This window comes from Chenopodium album, chromosome 13 (assembly GCF_948465745.1).
Source record: "Chenopodium album chromosome 13, dcCheAlbu1.1, whole genome shotgun sequence".
Lineage (NCBI taxonomy): Eukaryota > Viridiplantae > Streptophyta > Magnoliopsida > Caryophyllales > Amaranthaceae > Chenopodium > Chenopodium album.
Window position 1 is genome coordinate 7,074,444 of NC_137846.1, and position 27,405 is coordinate 7,101,848.

Consider the following 27,405-nt stretch of genomic DNA (forward strand, 5'->3'; position numbering starts at 1 on the left):
CAAAATCCCCCAATTTATTACCCTTGCCAAGGTAGTGGAAACAAAATACGTTTCCTTACTCAATCACAATCTACTCAAATTGTTTCCATTCCATTATGATGCCAAACATATAGTAAAGGTATCATTTATCATTACCCTTTCCCCTACTTATTTGAATCCTTTCCATTTCTTTACAATATTTATACCAAACGCCCCCTAAGTCTTAAAGACTTGGGGCTAAACTTGCTTTTAGCAAGTACTAGTTAAAGTCCCGTGCAATGCACGGATTTTACTAAATAATATAGCAAAGTACAACATTAATTAACAATTATATACTAAAAAAAAAAAAAAATTATAGTATCCTAGTATACTACTTATTTATGCTCATTTTTATAACAAAATTACTTAATGTAAAATTTATACATATAAAAATATTTTATTTGAGTGTGTATGGAAAAAATTTAATCACTAAAGTGGAAGGTGAATATTATAGGATATAAATAATTTTCATGAAAGAATAAACCAAAAATGGAAAAGTTAAAAATAGAGGGAAAATTTTTATCCAGTGAATGACACGTGTCATCACTGATTTCGTTTTTAGTATTAAGTTATTGAATGATTGATGATTAGTCACTTAACCTAAACTCCAAAAGATTTCAGTTCAATCTTATTAATTTATCATTACACATTTACACCCCCTTCAACTTTCACAAGAATGGCAAACAATAAACTTGCAGTTGGAAGAAAAATTATTGCAAAAGCTTCAACTTCCATTAATGGCGGAAATACATTTCTTCGTCTTCCTACTACTCTTTCTTTCTGCTACCCTTTGTTCAGTTCTCTCTCCTTCCCAAATAAAGAACAAAACCCCAAATTCTTCCTCAATTCAGTGATACAACAATGCAGACATGGTTTCCACAAGCTCGACGATGCTGTATCTCTCTTCCATCAAATGACTCGTATGAATCCTCTTCCTTCTGCTGTTACTTTTAATTTCATATTGTGTTCAATGATTAAGGTTAAACCTAAAGAACCCATTAATTATTCAACTGTAATTTCTCTCTCTGCACATTTGCAATTGTTGGGTGTTTCTTGTGATCTTTATTCTATGAACGTCCTTGTCAATTGTTACTCCTGTTTGGGTCGTGTCGATTTGGGGTTTTCGATTTTGGGGAAAATTATTAAGCTTGGGTATGAACCTAGTATTGTGACCTTTACTACCCTTATTAATGGCCTCATTCATGCTAATTTGTTGGAGGAAGCTGTTAGATTGTTGGATAAAATTGTCAAATTAGGGTTTCAACCCACTATTGTTACCTATGGTGCTTTGATCAAAGGTCTTTGTAGGATAGGGAACTACGCGAATTCGCTTGGATTGCTGGCAATGATGAATTCTGGGTTTAGCTCTTGTAATCCTAATGTTGTCGTATATAGCACCATTATTGACAGTCTTTGTAAAGACAAGCTTTTACCTCAGGCCATGAACCTTTTTTCCGACATGAAAAGCAAGGGTGTTCAGCCTGATGTCTATACTTATGGTAGTTTGATTCGAGGGATGTGCAATTTGGGGAAGTGGATGGATGTAAAGATATTGTTGAATGAGATGTTGGAGAGTAAGATAGTTCTCAATGTCACGATTTACAGCATGTTGATTGACATGTGTTTCAAACAAGGGAAGGTTAAGGAGGCAGAAGCTGTAGTGGGACTGATGAATAAGCGGGGTGATGCTCTAAATATTATTACTTACACTTCTCTGGTGGATGGATATTGTTCATGTGGTCAAATGGATGAAGCCTCGAAAATAATGGATTTAATGATGAAAAATGGTTTTGTGCCTGATATTCTGACTTTTACCAGCTTGTTAAATGGATATTGCAAGGTTAAGAAGCTTGACAAAGTCCTAGACTTGGTCCAGGATATGCTGCTTAGAGGTTTAAAACCTGATGTTGTCACATATAGCACTCTTATAGATGCCTTATGCAAGGTGAATAGACTACAATCTGCAATAAAGCTTCTCAAGGAAATGGAGGCTCAAGGCGTAAAACCAAATGTATATACTTATAATTCATTGCTTGATCATCTCTGTAAAAGTTCACAGGTTAATGAGGCATTGGAAATGGTGAGACAAATGAGTGAAATCGGAGTGGTCCCTGACATTTTCACATACAGTATACTGATCGAAGGCCTTTGTGCAGTTGGGCGAGTTGAAGAAGGAAGGGATATCTTCTCTTCTCTCCTAGCTAAGGGTTTAAAACCTGACAAATATACATACGATGCAATGATTAAGGGGCTCTGTAAAAATGGTTTATCGAACGATGCTATTGGAGTATTAAAGAAAATGGAGGACAATGGCTGCTTTCCAGATGATTTTACCTATAATGCAATTATAAGTGGTTTTCTTTCAGCCAATAATTTCAAAAAGGCTTTAGAGTTTGTCATAATTAAAATAAGCAAAGGGTTCCCACTTGATGGTCACACTACTTCGCTGTTAAGTGGCTCATTTGCTGATCACAATGTTAGCGATGCAGACAAAGCTTTGTTTCAAAAGTTTCTAAAGAACCAGAAGCACAAGTAAACAGTTTGAAGGTGTCAATGTTCTGATAAGATTTCTATTCCATAAGCTCTCTGGTCAAAGCATCTGTTGGCTGTTGCATGGTAAAAATTTCCTACGTTCAACTGCACATTCTGGTAATGTCGTTTTTGTTTATATAATTAATTTCTTTTGATGTGGCTGTGTCATATTATGAGCATGAGAAACTAAATTTAGTTTTGCACCATTGATCTGATAGTAACTAATCATAATGATCCATAAACAGTTTGGTGGAGAAAGTGTAATGGGCTGGATAATCTGATTTATATATTTATATAAATAAGTAGAAATTTAAGGTTGATTTATATTAAACTTGCTAATGGTTTCTTACAAAAGGTCGTAGGTTTCGCCTACATATTCGTTAATTGAGGTCAAAACTCTCTCAAAAGGATTCACTCCAAATATTTCCTACCATTTTCCTTCCCCTCCCTCTCTTTATACTAAGGACTATTAACCTGGTAAAATATGACTATAATACCCATACTGCTCCTCCTTAGGTTAGTCTATTACAGAAAGCACTAAAGCAGACATATATTGCCAACATTGTCCGGAATATGGCAGAAATAGTGCCAACTTTGCTAGTAGCAATATCATTAGACTTCCACATGACCACACATATGTATTAATTTCTCAAAATTTACAAAGTATTGTCTTATATTTCACGAGAAACTCTTGACCACTCTCTGTATGGGATTGTTTAGTTCAATCTTCTGTTTCCACTGCCAGCTCACATATCTCTGTAAATTATTCAGTTGCTACCATTGCCAATTGTTACTGCCTCATGGTACATACAGATTATCAAGCCTGCTTCTTCCTTGTTGGTAAAAAGCCTTAAATAAGTTATTAGCTTGACAAGTTGACATGTCATGGTTATCTCCTTGGTTGATTGTCTTATTCTTGTTAATATGTTGTTGGATAAGATTGTCATGTTTAGAATTCAACCTGACTTGGTTGTCTGTGATGCTATGTACAAGGTCTTGCAGAACAACAAGAATGCTGGTGCTCTCCGCTTTTAATGGAGATGGGGTCTCATGGACCTGTAAGTCTGGTGCTAAACTACTAATGATGCTTTACATTATGACATTATATCAATTCTCAAGCCCCAAAATTTTTGCAGAGATATTAGGCAAGCACATTTTGCCCTATGTCATCAGACTTGTCACTTTATTCCTCAGTTCTAGGTATGTGCTGTTTGGAGCAGTGGAAAGACAGCCAGGATATTTTGGACAGAAACATAACAGCAGCACCTGATTCTTACATTATGCTGCTTCATTGCTCACTTGCTTTTTAAATGTTAGCAAGGCAATTGAGGCTTGACTTTGAGAGTTTTGGAGGACAATTGCACAAGTTAGCACCTTATGATGTTTAACGTCAATGCTCTGAAATTTCTGCAGTGTTTCTCATCTAATTCCCGAATAATTTGAGATGTGGTAATCTCGTCTTCTTTAAACTCTTATCTAGAATTCTGGTTAAATTAGATATACTTCCCCATTTCATGAGATATGCATGTCTAGTTGAAGGCTTTGCAGTTTGCACCTTTATTTTCAGAAATAATCACTCTACCAGTCAACATACAGCGAACTGAAAAGTCGTGTATTTCATTCTGATAAATTCTTAATTTTTCTTATTCTTTTTCTTTAGGAGGCTAAATTATACAAAGTATGTTATAGCAAAGAGCTTGAAGAAATTATGAAGTTGCACAAGACTTGCTCTGCCCCAATGATTTCAGATGGAAGTGGAAATTTCAAATTATTGGGATCACGTATTTCTTTTTGAACCCAGTTGGCTTCAAGAAGCAGCAGATGGCCTCCATAAACTAGACAACTTCCCTTGGAAAGCAGATGTCTTCTCTATTCTTCCGCCTAAAGGGTGAGAAAAGATGCACTTGCCTATTCGTGATTATGGAAGGATGCAAATAACTACTCCAGATTAATTCATCTCCAACACTACAGAGTAGTATTATTAACGAATTTATATGTGGATATTAGGAAGGTTTTGGTGTTTATTCAAAAAAAAAGGAAGGTTTTGGTGCTTGTCAGTCATACAATTACAGCTGGAACTAAAAAATTCATATCCTTGTGCTATTCAATATCAATATGTATTGATCACACAAAATTAAGCTATTTATGTTCAATTCCATTTCTCTTGCTTTGTGGAGAACCTTTTTGTTCATAGAAATTATAAAAATTTTAGGTCAAACAATAGTTTCTCTGTTCCTAGGCTTATCTCATATTCTTTACGATGTTCTCCCTGTTTCCATGTCCAGTATTATGAATAAAAGCTTTTGCCTTTCTTCCACAGTCGAAAGGAAATAAGAAAAACAGAGCTTCTTGTGCTGTAACTTGTAAGCCTGCAACTTATCGTTTGTATTCTCAACTCTAACCAATATTCATTAAATTTTAGACTTGTTTGATGATAAAAAGGTTATAATTAAAGCAATATTATTAATTTATATACATTCCATGACCTAGCTAAATCTAATCAACCTCCATTAAGCTGAATCTACCTTAAGATAAACTGCATTCCTGTCAAACAAGTCGCCATCTACCATTAAATCTCAAAAAACTCTTTGATCTTGCGATTCTTCCCTTCCTGGTTTCTATAGACTTCAAGAAATTCCTTAATGTAGTAATTCCGATAGAGTTGAGGATGCTGATTGTCGATCAAATTCTCAATTGGGCCAATTAAAGCGTCTTTGTCTGGGCCATAAAACATTGCCAGCGACACTCTACTTTGGTGTTCATTAGTCACTACTCTATGCAGCACGCTTTTATATCTACCATTGCTTAAAACCTACATCCAAAGATAGAAAGACAAAATGAAAGTGAGACATGAAGGTAGAAGTCAGAGTAATTGCTTTCAAACAGCATTGTTTGAAATAGTCCAGGTTAAAGGATCATAGAACTGTAGAAAATGAATCGAAAATTAACAAACCTGCAATTGATCGCCTATATTAACAATTAAAGCATTTGGAACAGGATCAACCACAATCCATTTGGTGTCCTTCATGATCTGTAAACCCTCCACATTTGAAGTTGGTAGCACAACTGTCAGTGCATCTCTATCAGTGTGAACACCCAATCCGAGTGTAAGATCCGGGTTTGAACAAGGTGGGTAGTAATTTGCTTGAGCCCTAAACAAGGGATTTTTCCCTAACCTATCTTGTAAAACATCTCCCTCCAGTCCCAAACCTTGTGACATCAAATTCAGAAGCAAACTCATCACAAATCCGATTTCTTTAGCATATGCAGTCACTACCCTCCTACAAAAACAAAATCAATTGTGCATAAGAATGGAAGTAGTACAAATACATAACATAATCCCAATAAACTAAAAACTGAACAACCAGTTACAAGCCAAGAAAAAAGCAATGAACTATAATCAGAATGTTCAGAAATATCAACCTAGTCCATATCTCTTATGCAATAACTAACCAATCGCAATGCTAAAGATGCAAACCTGTAGTTTGGAGGATCTGATGGCAAAAGTTCAGCAAAACTGTCATCAGCCGGGTGCCAAGAGTGTTTAAAAACCTCACTCCACATGCTAAATTTCTTAGCCATTTGGTTGCCCTTGTCCTCAGCTTTTCGGAAATGATTGCAAATCCTTACATCTTTAGTAGGATCATCTGACACAAGACGAGCCTTAACTTGAGGAGGAAGATGAAATAAGTCCGTAACAGCAGACAACATGCTTTCACAAAGCTCTTCTGTAACACCGTGATTTATGATCAGAAAAAGTCCGTACTCCTCAGATGCTCTTGCTATCTCTTTGACAAGATTGTCGATATCTCCCCTTCCCATATCTATTATTGGAACACTGTCACCTGACTTGGACACTTCAGCTAAATTTGGCCTTCTTTCCACAGGAAGGATGTAATTGGGAGTAAGAGACAGTGCAGTTGATGAGGTAGAAGAATCACTGTCGTCTGAGTTTGCCCACTTGAATACATTCCCAGACATTGCAGATACTTTGGTAGTACAGCCTTTAGGGAATGCAATGCCAGCGTTATAGGTAATGATCGCGTCCAGTTACCATTGAAGCAAATAAAATTGTTGCAAGCCGGAGAAAAAAGAGAATTTATCATTATCTGAAGATCCGATTACAAAAGTGTGATTATTCAGATATTTTTTTTAAAATGAACAAGAAAATACACAAAATTTCAATTCAAAAGAAAAGGAATGGCCATTTCATTTTAGATGAATTCAAATATAGATAAATTACATGTATCATGTATGTCAGTATGCATGTACTTATAACATGCAACTAAGATACCGATATACAATTAGAATTTAGATGTGTTGCATCCCCCTAACTTTTGTGTATGGTAAAATATGTGGGGATATTAGATTGTGTTAACTACGGGCTTTACCCTCTTTCCCTTTAAAATTGTCCCATTTATAAGTCAGGTGCCCACGTCAGGTTCGGGTTCAGTGAGGTCGAGTCTAGTCTAATTCCAAACTTGGGTGACCACCCCGCGAGGCTGGGGCAACTAACCCCCAATCTCGAACATCTTATCTCCGCCGTTTCGTACTCCCCAACAATCATTGACGCTTCCTGAACACAACCCACAACATCCTGTTGGTTGTAATTTTCTCCTTATTTGGAGAAAGACTAAAGAAAGAACAAGGAAAATAATAAGGAAAATTGAACTGGAAAGAAAAGAGGAAGAGAAATGAAATGATGATGTAGAGTAAATATAGGAAGGTGAATGATGGGGTATGATTTACCTCATTTCTACCGCTAATTATGTTAGTAATAAAATGATTATATATATGTTGTAATTTTGTTAAGTTTTTGGTAATCAATTAATCACAAGAAGAAATCTAGAACCATATTAAATTTGAGAGTATACCATCAAATATGTATTTGTATTGTGCATTATTTTATTGTATTATAAAGATACAAGTGTGAGCCTATTTTGTTTATACACGAAAGGGAAAACGAATACTATTTGCGCTGCAAGATTATTTGTGAACTTTCCCAACAGCTTGGTATCAGAGCCGGATAAGTAAATACGTACATACGTATATACACGTTGTATAAAACAAAATGGAAGATTCGATGGTAAGCCTATCGGGGATGATCAAGTTGACATCGTCCAATTATTCCATGTGGAAATCTCGAATGGAGGATATCCTTTATTGTAAGGATTTGTATAAGCCCATTGGAGAAGAAAATAAGCCGGAAAACAAAACCGAAAATGCATGGAAATTGGAGAATCGTAAGGCCGTTGGGTTGATTAGACAACATATTGATCAAAGCATTTTTCAACATGTTGCTAATGATACCAATGCCTACACGCTTTGGAAAAAGCTTGAGTCAATGTATGAGAGGAAGACAGCTTTAAATAAAGCTACGTTAGTGAGAAGGTTGGTTCGTCTTCTCCATAAAGAAGGTAAAAATATGGCTGAACATATGAATGAATTTCAAGGCATCGTTAATCAGCTAACAAATGTTAGTATGACAATTGAAGATGAAGTCCAAGCCTTATTACTCCTCAGTTCATTACCCGATAGTTGGGAAACTCTTGTTATCTCGTTGAACAATTCAACTCCGAATGGCAAACTCACCCTTGACATGGTGAAAGATAGCTTCTTCAATGAAGAAGCTAGAAGGAAAGAATTTGCCTCCACAAATAATCAGACTAAAGCACACATTGTTGAAAGTCGGGGGAGACCAATATTTAGAGGATCCCAAAGTCATGATAAATCAAGAGGCAGATCAAAATCCAAGAAGAGGTTCACATGTTTTTATTGTCATAAGCCTGGACATAAGCAAAGTGAATGTAGAATATGGAAGCGAGGCATGAGATCGAAGAATGACAAGAGTAGTGATAATGAAGATAAGAAGAATGTCACGGCTACGGCATTTGGTGACGAAGTTTATTTTGTAGGTGATAACTCATGTTATAATCTTACAAATGAAGATTGTAGTTGGGTGATTGATACAGGTGCTTCATATCATCTAACTGCAAATAGAAATTATTTCACATCTTACGTAAGCAATGATCTAGGCTACGTAAGAATGGGAAATAATGGATCCTCCAAAATTATTGGTATTGGAGATGTATGCTTGGAAACCAATACAGGGTGCAAGCTAACACTACATGATGTTAGGCATGTTCCAGATATTCGGCTGAATTTGATATCAGCTGGCAAACTCGACGATGAAGGGTATGCGAATCACTTTTCTAATGGAAAGTGGAAGTTAACTAGAGGCTCGATAATCGTTGCTCACGGAAGGAAGCAACAAACCCTTTATGTAACAAATGGGAAGCTCAGCTTGCAATTGAATGTAGCTGAAGAATGTTCTACCGAGCTATGGCATAAACGGCTCGGACATATGAGTAGGAAGGGATTGCAGATCCTCACGCGAAAGCAGATTCTTCCTTTGAAGGATGTTCGTTTGAAATCCTGTGTTGATTGTTTGGCTGGTAAACAACACAGAGTTTCATTCCAAAAGAGTCCACCATCTAGAAAATCTAGAGTTCTAGATTTGGTTCATACAGATGTATGTTCTATGACAGAAAAATCTCTCAGTGGTGCATCTTATTTTGTCACATTTATTGATGACCATTCCAGAAAAGTTTGGGTCTTTATTTTGAAGAGTAAAGACCAAGTCCTTGATGCATTCAAGGAGTTTCATGTAAAAGTTGAGAGAGAAACAGACAGGAAACTAAAATGTGTGAGATCCGATAATGGTGGTGAATATAGAGGTCCATTTGAACAATATTGCAAGGGTTATGGGATAAAGCTTGAGAAAACTGTCCCAAAGACACCTCAGAAAGAATGAACCGGACGATTAATGAGAAAGTTTGTTTAATGTGGTCTCACGCAAAATTACACAAATCATTTTGGGGGGAGGCAGTAAAGACCGCAGTTTAATTGATTAATCTTTCTCCTTCAGTCCCACTTGACGGTGAAGTTCCGGAATTGATATGGTCCGGAAGAAAAGTAAACTACGAAAAGTTGAAAGTGTTTGGATGTAGATCCTTTGTTCACATTCCGAGGGATGAGAGATCAAAGCTTGATAGCAAGACTAAACAATGTGTTTTTCTTGGCTATCCAGAAGATGAGTTCGGTTATAGGCTATGGAGTCCTGCTGAAAGAAAGATTATCAGAAGCAGAGATGTTGTCTTCTTTGAAGATCAAACCATTGAAGACATAAAGAAATTGGGAAAATCTACAACATCCCAAGATGAATTGCCTATAATTTTGAATCCAAAACCATCACCGGATGTAGTTGATAACCAAGAGGAAGATGTACACCTAGAAGATCAACCTCTTGATGATGAAAATGTGGAACATATTCCACAACAAGAAAATCAACCATCACATGAAGTAGAATTAAGAAGGTCTACTAGACCTAGACGACTTCCACCAAGGTATGCTAGTGGTGACTATCAGCTGCTTACTTACTGAAGGGGGAGAACCAGAGTCTTATGAAGAGGCTCTAAGAAATAATCACAAGAAAGAATGGATGCAAGCCATGCAAGATGAGATAAAACCCTTGCATGAGAATCACACATTTGATTTGGTGCCATTACCAAAAAGGTCAACGAGCACTCAAGAATAAGTGGGTGTTTAAATTAAAGACCGAAGAAAATAATCCACAACCAAGATACAAAGCAAGGTTGGTTGTGAAGGGGTTTAATCAAAAGAAAGGTATTGACTTTGAAGAAATATTCTCACCGGTCGTGAAAATGTCGTCAATACGAATTGTTCTTGGCATGGCAGCATGCATGGATTTAGAAATTGAACAACTAGATGTGAAAACAGCCTTCCTACATGGTGAATTGGAAGAAGAAATATATATGGAACAACCTGAGGATTTCAGGTTAAGGGAAAAGAACACATGGTATGTCGTTTGAATAAGAGTTTGTATGGTTTAAAGCAAGCTCCGCGACAGTGGTATCGAAAGTTTGAATCCTTTATGAAGGACCATCAGTGTCACAAGACGACATCAGATCATTGTGTGTTCATCAAAATATTTGCAGAGGGAGATTTTATTATCTTACTCCTCTATGTTGATGATATGTTGATTATTGGTCGAGACACCAATAAAATCGCCAATTTGAAAAAGGCGATGAATAAGTTCTTTGCCATGAAAGACTTAGGACCAGCGAAACAAATACTTGGCCTGAAAATCTCTCGTGATAGGGAAAATAAGAAGTTATGGCTATCACAGGAAAGATATATTGAGAAGCTGCTTGAGAAGTTCAACATGCAAAATGCTAAGCTAGTGAGTTCTCCACTTGCAGGTCATTTTAAGTTAAGTTCTCAACAATCCCCTACAAGTAAGACTGAAATTGAAGAAATGAATAAAGTTCCTTATGCATCTGCAGTTGGTAGTTTGATGTATGCTATGGTCTGTACGAGACCAGATATTGCTTATTCAGTCGGTGTTGTCAGCAGGTTCCTCTCAAATCCTGGGAGAGAACATTGGGAAGCTGTAAAATGGATTTTAAGGTATCTACGTGGCACATCGAAGATGTGTTTATGTTTTGGTTCAGGAGATCCTGTGTTAAGATGATACACAGATGCAGATATGGCAAATGATGTTGATTCGCGAAAGTCGGTATCTGGTTATATGATGACTTTTGCGGGGGAGCTATATCATGGCAATCAAGGTTACAAAAATGTGTCGCACTATCAACAACAGAAGCCGAGTATATAGCTGTAACAGAAGCTTGCAAAGAGTTTTTGTGGATGAAGAACTTCCTACAAGAGTTGGGGATTAAACAAGATAAGTATACACTCTACTGTGATAGTCAGAGTGCTATTCATCTAGCGTACCTTTCATGCTCGCTCAAAACACATAGATGTAAGGTATCATTGGATACGGAAAATTCTTGAAGCCAAGCTATTGCATTTAGAAAAGATTCATACTGACCAAAATGGCTCAGATATGATGACAAAGATACTAACCATACAAAAGCTTGATGTGTGTCGAGATGAAGCGGGTTTATCAAAAATCTCCAAATAAGTCGAAAGGGGGAGATTTGTTGGTTGTAATTTTCTCCTTATTTGGAGAAAGACTAAAGAAAGAATAAGGAAAATAATAAGGAAAATTGAACTGGAAAGAAAAGAGGAAGAGAAATGAAATGATGATGTAGAGTAAATATAGGAAGGTGAATGATAGGGGTATGATTTACCTCATTTCTACCGCTAATTATGTTCGTAATAAAATGATTATATATATGTTGTAATTTTGTTAAGTTTTTGGTAATCAATTAATCACAAGAAGAAATCTAGAACCATATTAAATTTGAGAGTATACCATCGAATATGTATTTGTATTGTGCATTATTTTATTGTATTATAAAGATACAAGTGTGAGCCTATTTTGTTTATACATGAAAGGGAAAACGAATACTATTTGCGCTGCAAGATTATTTGTGAACTTTCCCAACACATCCATCCGCCTATAATTAAAAACCAAGATATTTCGTTCATTCCAAATTAGCCACAAAACAAATTCCATCAATCCACCTCTTTCCACGACAACAATATACAACAATACCACCAAAATTATAAACATCCAAGCGTAAGGGAGAAACATACCAATTTTTCGCCGATTCCTCTCAAAGAAACAGCATATGAACAACAGATTCACACTTTGATATCCTTCATCCACCTCTACAATTTGAAAGAAAATATGATAATCTTATATTGCTTCCAATTTCCAAACGAATTTAATTTACACTTTACAGAAAAACATTGATTGAATTATAGTATGGAAACGATTTACAAACCTCAATTGACGGAGGAAATCACAAAGAAATAAATATTTGATGGAGGAGATCGAGAGCCCTAGTGACGAAAACTGAGTGACCAAAAGCCAAACTGAATACTCGGTGTTATTAATGCAACTTATTACAAGTTTAGCCTGTTTACTCTGTGGTTTCCTGAAACCCGGCAGTACGGGTTTTATAAAATATTTTCTCCTGTTTTTATGTAAAAAAAAAATCGGCAGCTACGGTCACTAGAATGGGTACGAAATCGGGTACGTATATGAAACGGGTATGTAATATGGCTGTTTCGAAAGTAGAGGATAAGGTGCAGTTTTAAAATACGCTCTAATATACTCTTATTAAAATATTTTATAAAATTTTCAATAATATAAGATAAATTTTATTTGATACATAGTTTATTTTAAGAAGATTGAAAAAAGAAAATCACTCAAAAATGATTACTTCTACATTATTAGCCGAACTATAGAGGCTAAAGGGTAACTCGAATAGAAAACTTCAATTTATTGTAATCTCTTATTGAATTGTAATATATGGGATATAACATTTATTTGCTGATGCTAGTCAAATAAGGATAAAATTCAAATCGGATTTAAATTTGCTTTTAAGAGACTCAACCTAATTGAACTAGTTAAGAGAGGTCAAATGTTAATCTATTTTAGTGAGTAATCCCTGCCTTCATATCTAATCAGACATTATCATAAATTCATAACTATGTTTCTAGGATAAAATTCAAATATGATTGGAATGTGCTTTTCAAAGACTCAACCTAATTGAACTAGTTAAGAGAGGCCAAATGTTAATCTATGTTAGTGAATAATCCCTGCCTTCACGTCTAATCAAACATTATCATAACTATGTTCATTTGAAGCTCCTTATCATTATCTGAAATACACAACATTATATTGTTTGCAAATAAAGCTATGACATTTTCAGAATGACCTTGATTACCAGTAGCCTTGATTATAGATTAACACTTTATATAATGGCCTGTTTGGAAACTATCATTTCATTTCAAATGGTGGATTTGTTCCAAATAACTTGTTTGGGAATTTTGAGAATTTGGATTTGACTCAAATTCTAGCCTTCAATAATAAAATTCAGTTTATAGAATTTGAAATCCAATATGAATTGATGGCATTTCAAATTCTTTGAACCATTCTATTTATATTCTCCTTTTGATTTTTCCAAATTATTGTAAAACGTTTGTCGATTGAGTCGATCATTTGTCACCACCGTTAATAATGGCTAAATTTTCTCTCTCTTATCCTCTATAAACGACTTCCATCACTGTCACGTCGGCAAACCTTATCGATACCACCTTCACCTTCCAATTAAAAAAAAGGAAAACATATCAAAAGACATGCAGATTTATGACCTAATTTTTCACTAATTTTGGTCGATAGATTGGCGAATTTAGGATTAATAGTAAAGGAGGAGAGAGAATGAGAAGGAAACCTGTAAAAGAGGAGAAAAAAAATGTGGGCTAGTCTTGATCATACCAAGTAAATTTAAAATGATTTATTTAAAATAATAGATAATTTGGAATTGAAGGTAAGTAATTGAAAATCTAGTTTTGAAATCGAATGCTTATTTCAAACACTACGTTAAAATTATTTACGAATTAGCAAATTACATAACTATTTAAAAATTATAAAAATAAATGATTTATTCAATTATCATTTTGCATTGGCCTCCAAAATATCAGTTTATATTCTTTTGTTATCCTCTATTTTTCGAAGGTAAATTTGTAGTTTTATGTTCTCGTAAGTCATAATCCATCTCAAAAAACACCACATACATCATCATAGTTTTGATTTTTTTTCACATCAAATGAGCTTTCAATTATAATTAACCATTTCACACCCACAACTTATATATGGGAAAATACAAGTTAATCTGCCAGATAAAACGAATTTTTGTTAATCTGATGGCAATTTTGTAAATAAATTGAAAAAGCAGGGTCATTTATTCAATACTTTTGGTGAGCTGTTCAATTACTGTTTGCTTTTTGCTTTTATTGTTTGGTGAGGAAATTACACATGTACCCCTCAACTAGTACATGAAAATACGCATATACCCCTCCACTGGTACTTGAAAAGACAATTATACCCCCAGATAAACAAATTTTGTTTATTTGGGAAATTAACTGGGTATCCCTCCTTATATATCGCAGAATTATACCATAAAAATTTTCTAGATTCCCAAAGAGCTAGTTATACCTTGTATGTAATATTGTAATGATATACCTTATTTTGGAAAAATTTCTATGAAATGTCTTATCCTAAGAAAAACATAATAGAATGATTCAACATAAATGTTTTTTTTTTAAAATAGCAATTCAACATAAATGTTGAAAAAAAATGCATGTATATTTTTTTTAGTGAAAAGTAGGGATGGGGGATTATATTAAATCAATAGAAGCTAGATTACAAAAGTTTAAAGGAATTGGGTAAGGCAAACCCTCTCAAACCCAATATCAAGGCAAGTAGCTAAATTTGGATAACTAAAATTAGTTGATTTGGATATTATAAAGAAAAAAACAGGCGATTTCGAGCCCGATCACAATTAAACACTCCAAAGTCGTGTTCGTGACCAATCTCAAAGGGGGGCAATTTGTAGGCACGTAAAATTTATACATGTGCCACGTTATATGTGAGTCAAAAGTCAAATTATTGACTTGGTATTATTTGACTATTTATTTAGATTAAATATTTTGGGTGAAATATATTAAATTAGTTCATTTTAACTAAAATTGGCTAAGCTATAATAGATGGGTCACGATTACCAAGTCAAAAGCCCAATACAAATATTACCCTAACATGGCCTAGGTGTCACACACTCTGTAAACCTCTATAAAAAAAACCTCTTAAAACATAGAGGAAGAGTAACAAGCATTTGACGTGACATTCTTAAAGGAAGAATTTCAAAACATCAAGCGCATCACAAATCAGTGCAGTTTAACCTCTACATTAGAACAAATTAGAGATTGTACCCTAAATTATCAAATTAATAAAATTAACATTCTGTTTCATTTATTTTGAATCTATATTTTGCAGATTTAAAATTTGTGTTTACAAACCCTATCCGAACCCCTCAAGTAACCAACGATGGATGGCCGAGGAACTCAAGTAAACTATGATCGAGTAACCTCGGCCACACAGCGTGGCTAGTCGCATATAAAAATCTGTGGATTATATTAACGAGGCTAAGGGCCTGTTCTCATACGTTTATTTTCAGTTCAATTCAGCTCCTAATTTCCTTCTCTTATAAAATTTTCATTTCAGTTCAATCAATGAGAACAACCCTAAGTTATCATCATCAAGCAAATAAGGAGATTCGCCATTCGTCCATAGCATTAGCGTTGCAAATGTAAAAAATACAAGTAGAGAAAGTTATGGAAGCATCAAACATCAACATCACAAAAACGGTAAAATATCCAAAAAGTATAACATAAATTACATAACATAGCAATGCTGACAACTCTTGTGTGAATCCTCGAAGGGAAGCTTTTATCAAGTGGGTGGCACCTCCTAATGGATGGCTAGCCTTGAACTCGGATGGAGCAGGTAAGGGAGCCCCGGGACCTGCTGGTGGGGGGGGGGGAATTATACAAGACAGCAGTGGGAAATTCTCCTATGCTTACTCTCTGAAGTTAGGAAACTGCAGTGCTTTTAAAGCCGAGGTATTAGCTGCAGAGTATGGGCTTGAATTAGTTCGAATAATGGGTGTGAAGAAGTTACAAATGCAATTGGACAACAAGGCATTGGTACAAATTTTCAACAATGAGGATAGCTATAATGGTGAGTGTACTCATGATATCCTTCATTGCAAGAATATCATCAAGAAGCAAGATTGGGAAGTAGAGGTGAAGCATATTTATCGAGAGGCAAATCAAGCAGCGGATTGGCTAGCCAACCAAGGAGTATCTCAGAACAACAAATTTGAGTTGATTCAAGTCCCCCCTTAGATTTAGAGCGTATTTTACATAATGATGTAGTATGAGTGGCTTTACCACGTTTTATTCCCCCTTAGTTTTTGTTTGTTTTTTATTTCCCGGGCTTAGCCTCTCATGGGCATCAAAAAAAAAATGAAAAATAAAAAAATAAAGCCAGCCGCCGTTGACCACAACACCAATAGTGGCAAGTACCAGTAGTTCCTGCTTCCCGCTTTTATCTACCGTCTATTTCTATCTCTGCTCAACCTCCTGTCACATTCTACTCTCTTCTCCTCCATTTTCTCTCTCCTCTCTTTCTCTGCGTTATGCCTCTCACTGCTGGTAATTTTCTCTCTCCTCTCCTCAACTTTCAATTTTTATTCTCGATCATTGCCTGTAATTATTGATAGGGTTTTCCGATTAAGTTTGAAAATCCGAAATTCAGTTGTTATCTTAATCAGTTGATTATGTTTTTAGGGTTTAAGGACCTTCGATTGTATTTGTTTGATTCATTCGAATATTTTGTTGGAATTTGGCGTGTATTTAAAGCTTTTGCATGTTAATTTTGAGTTTTGACTTCTTCACTGATTATAAAATTTTGATTTTTTTGGTAATATTGTGAAAGAAATTTGGGGAATTATTCAGAATTTTCATTTTTTAAAAAAATCAATTTACTTTCCTAATCGGCATATCAGGTAGTTTTAGTATTTGCTCATTTATGATCGTGTTTTTGTTATAAGATTGTGTTTTAGTATTTGCTCACAAATCAATTGACTAATAAGATTGTGTTTTTGTTATAGTTTATTAAACAAGTTAAAGTAACCTAAAGCTGAATGTGTTTTACTCTAAATTGTGCTCGGAGAGATGAAGATGGATATGATTATATAATTACAATTTGTTTTGTCCTATGAAGGAGTGGGATATGAAAATTCGTGTAATAGTGATGGAGTGCGCATTGATGAAAAGTGATGGCGCCGGAGTGTGGTTTTGATGGGTACTTATGAATTATGAGTCAAACTTTTGGTGTCAGTCGATGGTAAAGCTGTTGTGCCTTCAAGGGAGATGGTAGTGAACTAGTGATGTTTGTGTGCCTAGTTATGTGCTATAAATACCAAGTGAAGTATTATAGAAAGAAACAAGAAAGAGTAATTTAGTGTATGTAATTGAAGCATACGAAAGAGTATGATCTCTTTTTGTAATATATGGGGAAGAACATTTATTTGCTGATACTGAGATAGGGATAAGATTCAAATGTAATTGGAACGTGCTTTCTCAAAATAGTACCGGGACTCGACATAATTGAACTAGTTAAGAGAGACCAAATGTTTATCTAAGCAAGTGAGTAATCCCTTGCCCTCCTGTCTGATCGGACATTATCAGAACTAGGTTCCTTTGAAGCTTCTTAGCATTATCTGAAATACACCACACCATGTTGTTTGCGAATAAAGTAATGACATTTCAGAATGACCTTACTTGCCAGTAGCCTTGATTATAGATTAAAATCATCCACTACCTCCCTAGAGTCATCATCAATTCTTGTACCTCTGGAAAAGATACATTATGCATTTCGACTTTTGAGTTTGTTTCTCTCCGAAAAACTTTTTTCTGTTAACTGCTGAGTTTTCTTCCTACTCTGCATATCTATCTGGCATATATGTTTCCTAACCACAAGTTAAAAACAGATACTAGATTTATCTGCTTGCTGGAATCTAGAATGAGTAAAGCTGTTTTTTTTAGTGATTTATATTCTTTCATATTGTAATCCTTAATAGAAATGAAGCTTTACCTGATTTCTTGAAACTTATGTATTTCTGCCTTTTTGCATTACTGTCAAGTCTTTTTTATATTCCTAACATTGCTCTATTATTTCTAACAGATGTTGGAGAAGCTATCTTGGCTAAAGATGGGGGACAAACTGTGATGCCAACACTATTCAAACTAAATCGTTGGCAATGGTGGATTTTGGTGGGACTCAATATTTTCTTTCTTGTAGCAGGACAAACTGCTGCTGTACTTTTAGGAAGATTTTATTATGACAAGGGTGGATCTAGCACGTTAATGGCCACCCTTGTTCAAACTGCTGGGTTTCCTATCCTATTTATCCCGCTTCTATTAATTCCAGCTCCTGCCAATTCTCCAAACCCATCTGATTCAATTTCTGGAAAGTATATATGCTTAATATATATCTCCCTAGGAATAGTTCTTGCGGGTGACAATTTGCTGTATTCGTATGGACTCTTATATCTCTCTGCCTCCACATATTCTCTCATTTGTTCTACCCAATTAGCTTTCAATGCTATCTTTGCTTACTTCATCAATTCCCAGAAATTTACCCCGTTGATTCTAAATGCTGTAGTTATTCTTTCATACTCTGCGGCTCTGCTAGGGGTCAACGAGAGTTCTGATGCACCAGAAGGGGTGAGCAAGGTACAATATGCCATCGGATTTATGTGCACCATTGGAGCTTCAGCTATCTACTCGCTCTTGCTTTCACTGATGCAGCTTGCCTTTCAAAAGGCACTGAAAAAAGTTTCATTCTCTGTTGTTTTAGAGATGCAAATCTATCCGTCAATAGTTGCAACTATAATTTCGGTTGCTGCCTTATTTATCAGTGGGCAGTGGAGGACATTAGAAGGAGAAATGCATGGTTTCCACACCGGGAAAGCTTCTTATGTGTTGACTCTGGTCTGGACCGCTGTATGTTGGCAGGTGTGCTCAGTTGGTGTGGTAGGCTTGATTTTTTTGGTTTCTTCATTGTTTTCGAATGTTATAAGTACTGTGGCATTGGTTGTCGGTCCTATTGCTTCTGTCATCGCCTTCCATGACAAGATGAATGGTGTCAAGATAATTGTTATGCTTCAAGCACTTTGGGGATTTGCTTCTTATCTCTATCAAAATTACATTGATGATTCTAGATCAACCGAGCTACGGAAACAAATGGAAGCCAATGAGAGGAGGGTTGCTGCTTGTTAATATGGTTCATTAAGTTACACAGAAATGATGTAGCATTATTTTCTGTAGATGGCCAAATGGTCATCCTGTATTCATCAGTTATTTATTAGGTGTCATCTTATTCAGAAACTTTTGCAAAAAATAATATGGGTTAGTATATTATTACCATGAATTGTTCTCCATGTAGTTCTATAGTTATTCTTTCAACTGCTTGCAAAGTGATTCTTTCAACAGGCAACAACTCTTGTATTACCTGGTACGAGTAGTTTTTATTACTGAAGGCAGTTCAATAGTGAAATGGTTACTTCATCTTTTCTTTTTTGATTTATTAAAAACCGCATCTTGTAAACTAATTACTATTTAAGTTCATAACCTTATATAGTTATATATTGTGGGTGCCAAATTGTCAACTAGGTTTCTTTCAAAAAAAAAAAAAAAGGGTTGTCGACTTAATTTGTCTGCTCGTACATCAATATTGATTTGTATTCCTTACTACGGAGTACAATATTATACTAAATTTTTAATTTTTTTGAAATGAGTGTGTATATGTAGAGATTTATTTACTTTCACTTATCTAAACTTAATTTTGCTTAAAATGATTAATTCTTTGTTGAAACTAATGTAAAATTGCCAACTGTTTCCAAAAAAAAAAAAAAATAAATAAAAAAATAAATAATTGTCGATAGAAAAAAGAGCTCCTCCTCAGATTTATTAAGTGAATTAGAGTAAACACAATTAAGTAAAATCTAATATATATACTACGTAGGATTTAATTTTCTTAGCACGCCACATAGGATTATAAATTTTTGTTGTAGCCAATTAAATAAGAGATTATTAATTTATTTTAGAATTAAATAATTCAAATGTCACGTAGGCAAAATTTTGCGAATGAAATTTTTAAGTTTAAATTAATTAAATATTATATATTATCTTTTAATATTAGCAATTTTATCTAAATATATAACAAATTTTAGCATATTAATGCAAAAAAAAAAAAATTATTTTAAAAAAATCAAACAAAATGTGCATTGCACGGGCTTCGTTTAGTTATTTTAACTATTACTCCGTACTCCGAGTAATAATGAACTAGGCTACGTTATTTTTAGTGGGAGAAAAGTTTCATCGTACTCCGTTGAAAATTATTAACTCCGTAACACCAGATTGTCAAGGACCTCTCCTTCAAATTTATGGCAGCTCACTGTCAAATAATTCCCTCCAAATCACATACTCTTCTACTGTGTGCTGTATGTTGCATTTTCCAAAATCATCTTGTTTCTATCAATGTTTTTTGATCTTGTTCAATTTCATATATGCTTTATTTTCTGTAAAATTCGAAGCTAATTCTAATACCCCTTCAATGAATTCTCATTACCCAGTTCTCAATTCCTCCTTCAATAATCTCTCAAATCCCCAATTCAATTCATGCCCACCTCTACCTTCTCCCCCACCTCAACCTCAATCTCAAGCTCAAACCCTTGTTTCTGATTTGCCCAGTTCTCTCTCTTCCCTCAAAACCCTACTACAATCATCAAATTCTACTCTTCAATCCCTCTCCTCTCTCATCCCCTCATTTTCTCTCTCCTCCAATTCCCTAATTCAATGCCCTTCAAACCCTAATCACTGGGTTCCCCCAAATTCCCTATTTCAGCATTCTCTACATTGCCCTTCTTCGCTTGATTTGGGTACTTATCTTGATTCCCTCCAATACCCTAAAACCCTGAATTCTGAACAACATTTGATTCACCAAAACAAGTTTGTTCAGCCACTTAATGACCCCACATCAGACCTCTGCTTATCCCTTGATGATTACGTCGATTTTGGTTCCAATTTCTTTTACCAGGGTTGTTCTGGTGTTGTTAGCTCATTAGATGATGATGCCACTAGGAGGATATTTACCCTTCCCGGGGTTTTATCCGTCGAGTGCTCGAATTTTGCTGGTATTAGTGACAGGGAGAATGATCACTTTTTGGAAAGTAGTATTAAGGTACTTCCATCCGAAATGTGGGTTATTGGGCGTGAGATTGAACAGTGGAGTGATTTTCCCAATGAGTACTCATATAGTGTTTTTAGGGCATTCTTGTGTATGGATTATGTAAAGGAAGGTGAATTGTTGTCGTGGTTGATTGCGGATTCACCGCGTTTTGGTGTTGTAATTGATGTTGCTATGAAGGATCATATGTCTGTACTCTTTAGACTTTGCTTAAAGGCAATTAGGAGAGAGGCTGCACATTCTTATGGGGCTTTGAAGAGTGATGTAGGTGATAATGGTAAAAGGTTGGGTGTGAAATCTTTGAGGTTTAAGTGTCCTGTTACAGTTGAAGTTCTGAGATGGTTGGCATCGCAGTTATCCATCTTGTATAGTGAAACAAATGCCAAGTCTTATGTTATTGCGATGCTTCGACATTTGTTGCTTAATTCTGCATCTCAGGCCTCACTTTTTCCTTTAGACAGGAAAATGGAGCACGGCCCTGCCATTGAGCAAGAGAAAAATATTATCATGGGTCAGTCCGCAGGAGAAGTTGGGAAGAAAGAAGGTAATGACACAACAGATGAAAGAATGTTTAGCAGGTCTATTTTTGTGTACCAAATAGCAGCTGCTATAGCTGCATTGCGTGAAAGGGCACTGCTTGAAGAAAGAATCAGGGCACTCAGGAATCCTCTACCCCTTGCTGCTTATCAACGGTTTGTTCATGTCATCTTATTTTGTGTGATGATAAATGTAGTAAAAATTTTGACATTCTGGATGACTAATATCCTGTTGAACCATGTGATGATACATACTTATACAAGCTTCAGTCTCTGCCTTGTGTATTGTTGCCTCATCTTGGTCTGATTAATATAATTGGGTGATCTCATTCGGATATTATGTTTATTTTGTTTTAAGGTAGAGAAATGAAGATAACTTCTTTTAAAGAATATCCAATTGTGCACACTTTTCTGTTTGCAGGGTGGCTGAGCATCAGTTAATATAGTTAGATGATCTCATCCCAGATAATATGTTTATTTTGTTTTGGGGTAGCGAAATGAAGATGACTTCCTTTTCTGTTTGCAGGGTAGCTGAGCATCAGTATATTACAAAGAAGGCTGATGAGGAACGCCAAAAACGTCCTGATTACAGACCACTGCTTGAACACGATAGTCTCCCTTTCCAGAGGCAACATGATCAGGTATGTGTTCATTGCTTAAAATGCAGATAATTTGATGTACGATTTACTTTTAGACCTTTCTTTTTAGGATTAGAAGGTCCACTTTCATTTTGTGATCATTTCAATGGAAAAGAACTTTAGGGCCGTGTAATTATATTAAGTTTAGAATAGAGAGATAAAGAATTATTAAGAAGATTTTGTCAAGATGATTTGCAAAAGTTAAGAAATGACTTAAGTTAGTCCTCTGACTTGAGGTGGATCTTCCTGGGTACTATAAATATATTGCTTCTTCTGTTTTGCTATGAGTTATTGCTTATGATTCTTGAGTGTTGGAAGAATTGGCAGCACGTTCCGTAGCCTTTTTCCCATTCTACTCCTATTAGAACGTTTATATGGGCCATTTCTGCTCATATACAGGACATGTACAATTGTACACTCATTTTTGCCAGGATAAAAATTGACAATGTTGCATGATTGATGTAGTGATGGATCGTTTAAAAGCATTTGGTCCCACTTATTGTATCTGTAACACTTTTGCCAATTGCCATTATGCCTCAAAACACAGATGGTGTCAACTGTTTCCTGATAATGAGAAAGCGGACAGGTTTACAACAGCTGGATGTATTCCTATATAGACCTTTTTATCACCATGTATCATTTTCCCCTGCTTTATTCAGATCAAGTTTCATGTTCATGCTAGGCACAAGCTTTCCGTTTGATGTCATATCTTGATGTCTTAATTATTAAATTTCCTGCCTAAGCTGTTATGTGAAATTTTGACCAAGTTAATGAAGATAATTTCAATCTTGTCTGCTGATCAACCAGGACTCTACAAAGATGAAGACTAGAGAGGAGTTATTGGCTGAAGAGAGGGATTACAAACGTCGCAGAATGTCCTATCGTGGAAAGAAGCTAAAGCGATCAGCAAAAGAGGTAAGAAACACACTGTCCTTAGATATGTTATTCTTCTCTTCTACTTTTCTTGGGTTACACTGATCCATTGAAGAGTTATTGCGTGGATGGCCTTTCCTTAAAGAACCTATCAACCCATGATTAAGCTTCTGGGTTTCTTGTTCAAACATTTACCACAGGGGAGGTCGGTGATAAAGTGTTGAGAGAGGAGAGAGGAGAGAGGAGAGAGAAGCTAGGGAAAGGAAGATAATGAGGGGCAAGGGCAACCTGCCAAGGGGTCATTAGATACTGTAGTTCAATGTATAAAAAAGCTCAAGGCGCACTAAGGCGATAAGGGTTTTGCGGCGCCTAGGTGCGCCTCTTTGAAGTGAGGCGCACTGTATAAACAGTTAAAAAAATTGGCAGAAAATTGCTTCAAAAGCGCCTCCTGTGCGCCTCAGGTGCGCCTCGTGCGCTTTTGGTGCGCCTCGGGCGCCTTATTGAAAACGCCTCGCCCAGACCCAAAAAAGCTCTTACCCCCTATCTCCTTGCGCCTCAGCACCTAGGCGTGCCTTAGGCGCGCTTTTTCAAACACTGCTGTAGTTTGAGTATTCTTTGGGGGTAAATGGCAATTCACTTTTCTTACGTGAGTGTCAGGCCATCTAGGTTGCCAATTGGCTCTCTGGTACAATTTTCGCTGTCTTTGTGATCATAAGTCTTGTCCCTCCCCTGAGATTATTGGTCCTTTTGCCGAAGATTGTTGTTGATTCAAGAATTTGAGTGTCAAGTATCCCTTTTATCAGTGTTGAACTTGAACATCCATCCCATTCATGCCACTCATGCCATGCTTCATCTTGTGTCCCACTATTGAAAGGCCTTCATGTGACAATAATCTGCTTATGATGTTTCTTGTCAGCTGCAGTGAATGAGCAGATAACTGAAGGATTGATTGCTTGTTTGTTTGGAATGTTGTTTTGTGGGTTGGAGAAGGGGGCGGGTACATCAACCTCCTGTATGGGTAACATTATTACAATTTGTGAAACTTTCCAGTAACTGGGTTAAAAAGATTGTTTATTAGATGGGTAGGATGTCTGTCTGATCCTGTTAGTCTGTTAGAAGTAGCTTACAAAACCTGATGCTATATGGCAAAAAAAATTTATGGTTTCTTTTTTTAACTCATTTTAAAGGTGATGCGGGATATCATTGAAGAATACATGGAAGCTATTAAGCACACAGGAGGTATTGGAGGCCTTGACAAGGAAGATGCAGAAAGAGCAAAATCAACATTTAATAACTTTCCTGCCCATGATTCTACAAATTTTGAGGCGGTTCATCACTTAACAAATGATCAACAGCATGGATATAGGAGATCACTGAATGATAACCATGAATCTAGGGACAAAAAACATATTGATGCTTCTCCAAGTAGAAAGGAGCGACAGAAGAAAGACACTTACAATCACAGACATCTTGAGGATGAAGGAACAAATAGGGATAGAAGTTCTAGGGACTATTATTCCAGAAGTCCAAGTGTTGATAGAAGATCCAGCCGATCGAGAGAGCACAAGAGTCACAGAAGGAACCAAGATGTTTTAGAAAGAGATGATGATGGACGTTCCAAAAGAAATTACTCTTTTCATAATATGTCGAGCTTTAATGATTTGAAATCATCTACATCAAGCACTTTGAGAAGCTCTTCTGGTAGAAAGGACAAAAGGAAGTTAGAATCTCCAGAGAGATATAGAAGGAAAAAATATGAGAATGATGAAAGGGATTTATCAAGAAGGGGTGAGTTCAGTGATAGATATGATCCTTCTGAAGCTAGTGATATTTATGATGGTTAGTTCATTGACAGCCAGTCCAGAAGGCTAGAGTCATAATCCAATCTCTGATGGCATTAGGGTTCGATTGTGAAGTAGAATTCGTTTTTTATGAGGACATTTTGACCCTTGATGACTGGTTTTTGCAGTGTTCATGTTGCTTTGCAGGTATTTTAAATCAAGCATTCAGCATATTTTACTAGCTTTTGGTTCATCTTTTATTGCTAATGACTGGCTTATTGGTTGCGATTTTGACTTGGTTCATGATAACAATTTTCTGTAGGAAGTCATTCAGGCTTCAGCAGTTTTTTCTTTGTTCGTATCCTCCTTTGTATCCTTTAATAGTTTATGCTTCTGCTTGGTTCTGCTTTTGAATGCTATGATTTATATATGCATTTGTTTTCTGGTAACCATTATCGTCGTCTTTCTATGTACTTTTTATATCATTTTTTTACTCTTTTCTTGCACTTTGGCAATATCTTATCATTCATTGCACTTTGGCAATATCTTATCATACATTGCACTTAGGCACTTAAATGTGGTTGCCAATATGGTGAAGGTAGAGCATAATTTATTCTGATGTTGATTTTACATATTATGTCTAAAAATGTGATATTTTGCTTTGCCAAGACTATTACTCCCATCATTCAGCATAACTTCATGTTACTTTTGAACGCATGGCACCCCCTGCTTGATATTGGCCATATTGCTTAGTCTTTTTTAAGAAACTGTAAAGTAGTTGCTCAATAGAAAGCATGATATATTCTAGGCTTATTTGTTAGATAACAAAATTGTGGTCTAACCACATTGTTACTATCTATGTAGACAGAATTCCTAAATATGGCGACTTTAAATTTATCAATTCTTTTTTGAGAAAATATGAACCGTATTCGGATTTTTGCCCAATCATAATAATAATAATATCGCTCTTTGGTAGAAATTTGTCGTGAAATAAAAATTCCATTACATACCTTTGGAAATATTGGACTTTGCCCTAAATATTGACTCTGCAACTTGATTGATATTTTTTGTTGTTTGATAACCTCAGTAACTGTTCTTATTGTTTGACATACATCACTTTAGAGTTATAATGAACTCAGTTGTACTTCCATGCCAATAAATAGAAATCGACAAGGAAATTTCTCCTTATCCCATGTCAATTCAGTTGTTGTGTCCTTAAAAAAGTCAACTTTAGGTTGACTTTTGAATCATGCCTAATTTCCTAATTATGTTCTTAATTAATTTGCAGTTTTCTGTCCAAACACCTCTTGATTTAATCATAAATGCTATCATGTTCTACCTGGATTTCGTGTCTATTTGGTAGATACTGCTCCATATAGCAACAGGTTGATTTTCTGTGTTCTTCACTCCATCATTGCAATTATTTATTCAAGTTTGTTACTAGTTTGCGTGGCAAAACCACAAACTTTGGTAGTTGGTACTATTAATTAGCTTTCGGGCCTCTATTTACCATTAGAATAAGAGTACTGCCGCTACTGCCTTCACTTGATGAAGGGTTGATGATGACTGTCTGCATATATTGTTGTATTTATTATATATAAGCTGAGTTTATACTTATCAGTGAAGATGCTACTCTAAATGTGATGTTTCATTAGGTATATATTGTCAGTAATGCTTCATTCTTGGGAAAAATTGAAGGGTGTTTTTCAAGGATAACAGCGTATTTTACTACACAAGCCCCAGCACCAAACCAGGCTGCTCATATGCAAGTTGTGTATCATGCTAGTGATAGATTCAAGGAGTCTCATTTGTTAGACTTGAGCATTTTTGTAACAAATTGTGGTCAAATGTTCTCTTCTTTATAGGATCAAATGAAGGTTGTTTCTGACTATTTTATTTGAGAAATTCTGTTTGCCTTTTGTTTTCTGTAGATCCCAGATACAAATGAAGATGATAACCGGAGGTTATTTTGTCGTAGTACTGTCATATAAATAATGCTGCTGCTCATTGGAGTGTGAGGGTGAAAATTTGTAGCGTCAGCTGTGCCACAGGCCCCAATTTTACGTTGGAGAGGGTATTCAGCAGCAATTTTTCTTGTGAACTATAGATTTGCATCTTTAGTCAAGCAAGTTATTAGAAATGTAGATTTGTTAAGCCAATTGCTGATGAACTGAGTGAAGTAATGCAGTGACAAAAGTAGGTTTGAACTTCACATTTTTTTTCTTTATTGGCTAAATATTTTTGGATTAGTATTAGAACATTAACTTGTAGGGATTCATATATTAAAAGGCGCCGACAAAATTAAGATTGTTGTAAGGAGTTATTATTCTAAACTCAATCTTACTAGTTGTGAAAGGTCATACTTATTTCTTGTC

General features: G+C 35.6%; 3 protein-coding genes and 1 pseudogene across 5 annotated transcripts; 3 read left to right on the plus strand and 1 right to left on the minus strand.

Moving 5' to 3' along the window:
• Positions 1-679: 679 nt before the first annotated feature.
• On the plus strand, positions 680-4,835 carry LOC145574438 (uncharacterized). 2 transcript variants are annotated; one of them, XM_081632225.1, is made up of 4 exons: positions 680-2,667; positions 3,544-3,608; positions 3,687-3,999; positions 4,211-4,835. In XM_081632225.1, exon 1 carries the CDS (start codon positions 695-697, stop codon positions 2,552-2,554), a length of 1,860 nt encoding a protein of 619 aa, XP_081488351.1. In that variant the 5' UTR covers positions 680-694; the 3' UTR covers positions 2,555-2,667; positions 3,544-3,608; positions 3,687-3,999; positions 4,211-4,835. The 2 variants fall into 2 exon arrangements, with proteins under 2 accessions (XP_081488351.1, XP_081488350.1); XM_081632224.1 differs by having other exon boundaries at positions 680-3,608.
• A 206-nt stretch (positions 4,836-5,041) lies between these two features.
• Positions 5,042-12,509, minus strand: LOC145574445 (protein DMR6-LIKE OXYGENASE 1-like; annotated as a pseudogene). Its single transcript, XR_014098076.1, has 5 exons — positions 12,327-12,509; positions 12,136-12,210; positions 6,029-6,659; positions 5,504-5,831; positions 5,042-5,362 (listed from the first exon to the last, which is right to left on the minus strand). The product of XR_014098076.1 is annotated as a protein DMR6-LIKE OXYGENASE 1-like (transcript).
• Positions 12,510-16,431: 3,922 nt separating this feature from the next.
• Positions 16,432-19,374, plus strand: LOC145574446 (putative purine permease 11). Its single transcript, XM_081632232.1, has 2 exons — positions 16,432-16,602; positions 18,137-19,374. Exons 1-2 carry the CDS (start codon positions 16,587-16,589, stop codon positions 19,231-19,233), a joined length of 1,113 nt encoding a protein of 370 aa, XP_081488358.1. The 5' UTR covers positions 16,432-16,586; the 3' UTR covers positions 19,234-19,374.
• A 1,004-nt stretch (positions 19,375-20,378) lies between these two features.
• LOC145574436 (U11/U12 small nuclear ribonucleoprotein 48 kDa protein-like) lies at positions 20,379-27,380 on the plus strand. Its single transcript, XM_081632223.1, has 5 exons — positions 20,379-21,894; positions 22,265-22,379; positions 23,184-23,291; positions 24,437-25,237; positions 25,353-27,380. The coding sequence occupies exons 1-4, from the start codon at positions 20,459-20,461 to the stop codon at positions 25,091-25,093; spliced, it is 2,316 nt and encodes a 771-aa protein (XP_081488349.1). The 5' UTR covers positions 20,379-20,458; the 3' UTR covers positions 25,094-25,237; positions 25,353-27,380.
• The last annotated feature ends 25 nt before the right edge of the window (positions 27,381-27,405 follow it).

Excerpts from the sequence above, each read along its gene's own strand:
- LOC145574438 (XM_081632224.1), top strand. The coding sequence starts at position 695 with ATGGCAAACAATAAACTTGCAGTTGGAAGAAAAATTATTGCAAAAGCT.
- LOC145574436 (XM_081632223.1), top strand. The coding sequence starts at position 20,459 with ATGTTGCATTTTCCAAAATCATCTTGTTTCTATCAATGTTTTTTGATC. Across the intron at positions 21,895-22,264 it reads CCCCTTGCTGCTTATCAACG|GGTAGCTGAGCATCAGTATA; the intron begins GTTTGTTCATGT and ends TTCTGTTTGCAG. Across the intron at positions 23,292-24,436 it reads TAAAGCGATCAGCAAAAGAG|GTGATGCGGGATATCATTGA; the intron begins GTAAGAAACACA and ends CTCATTTTAAAG.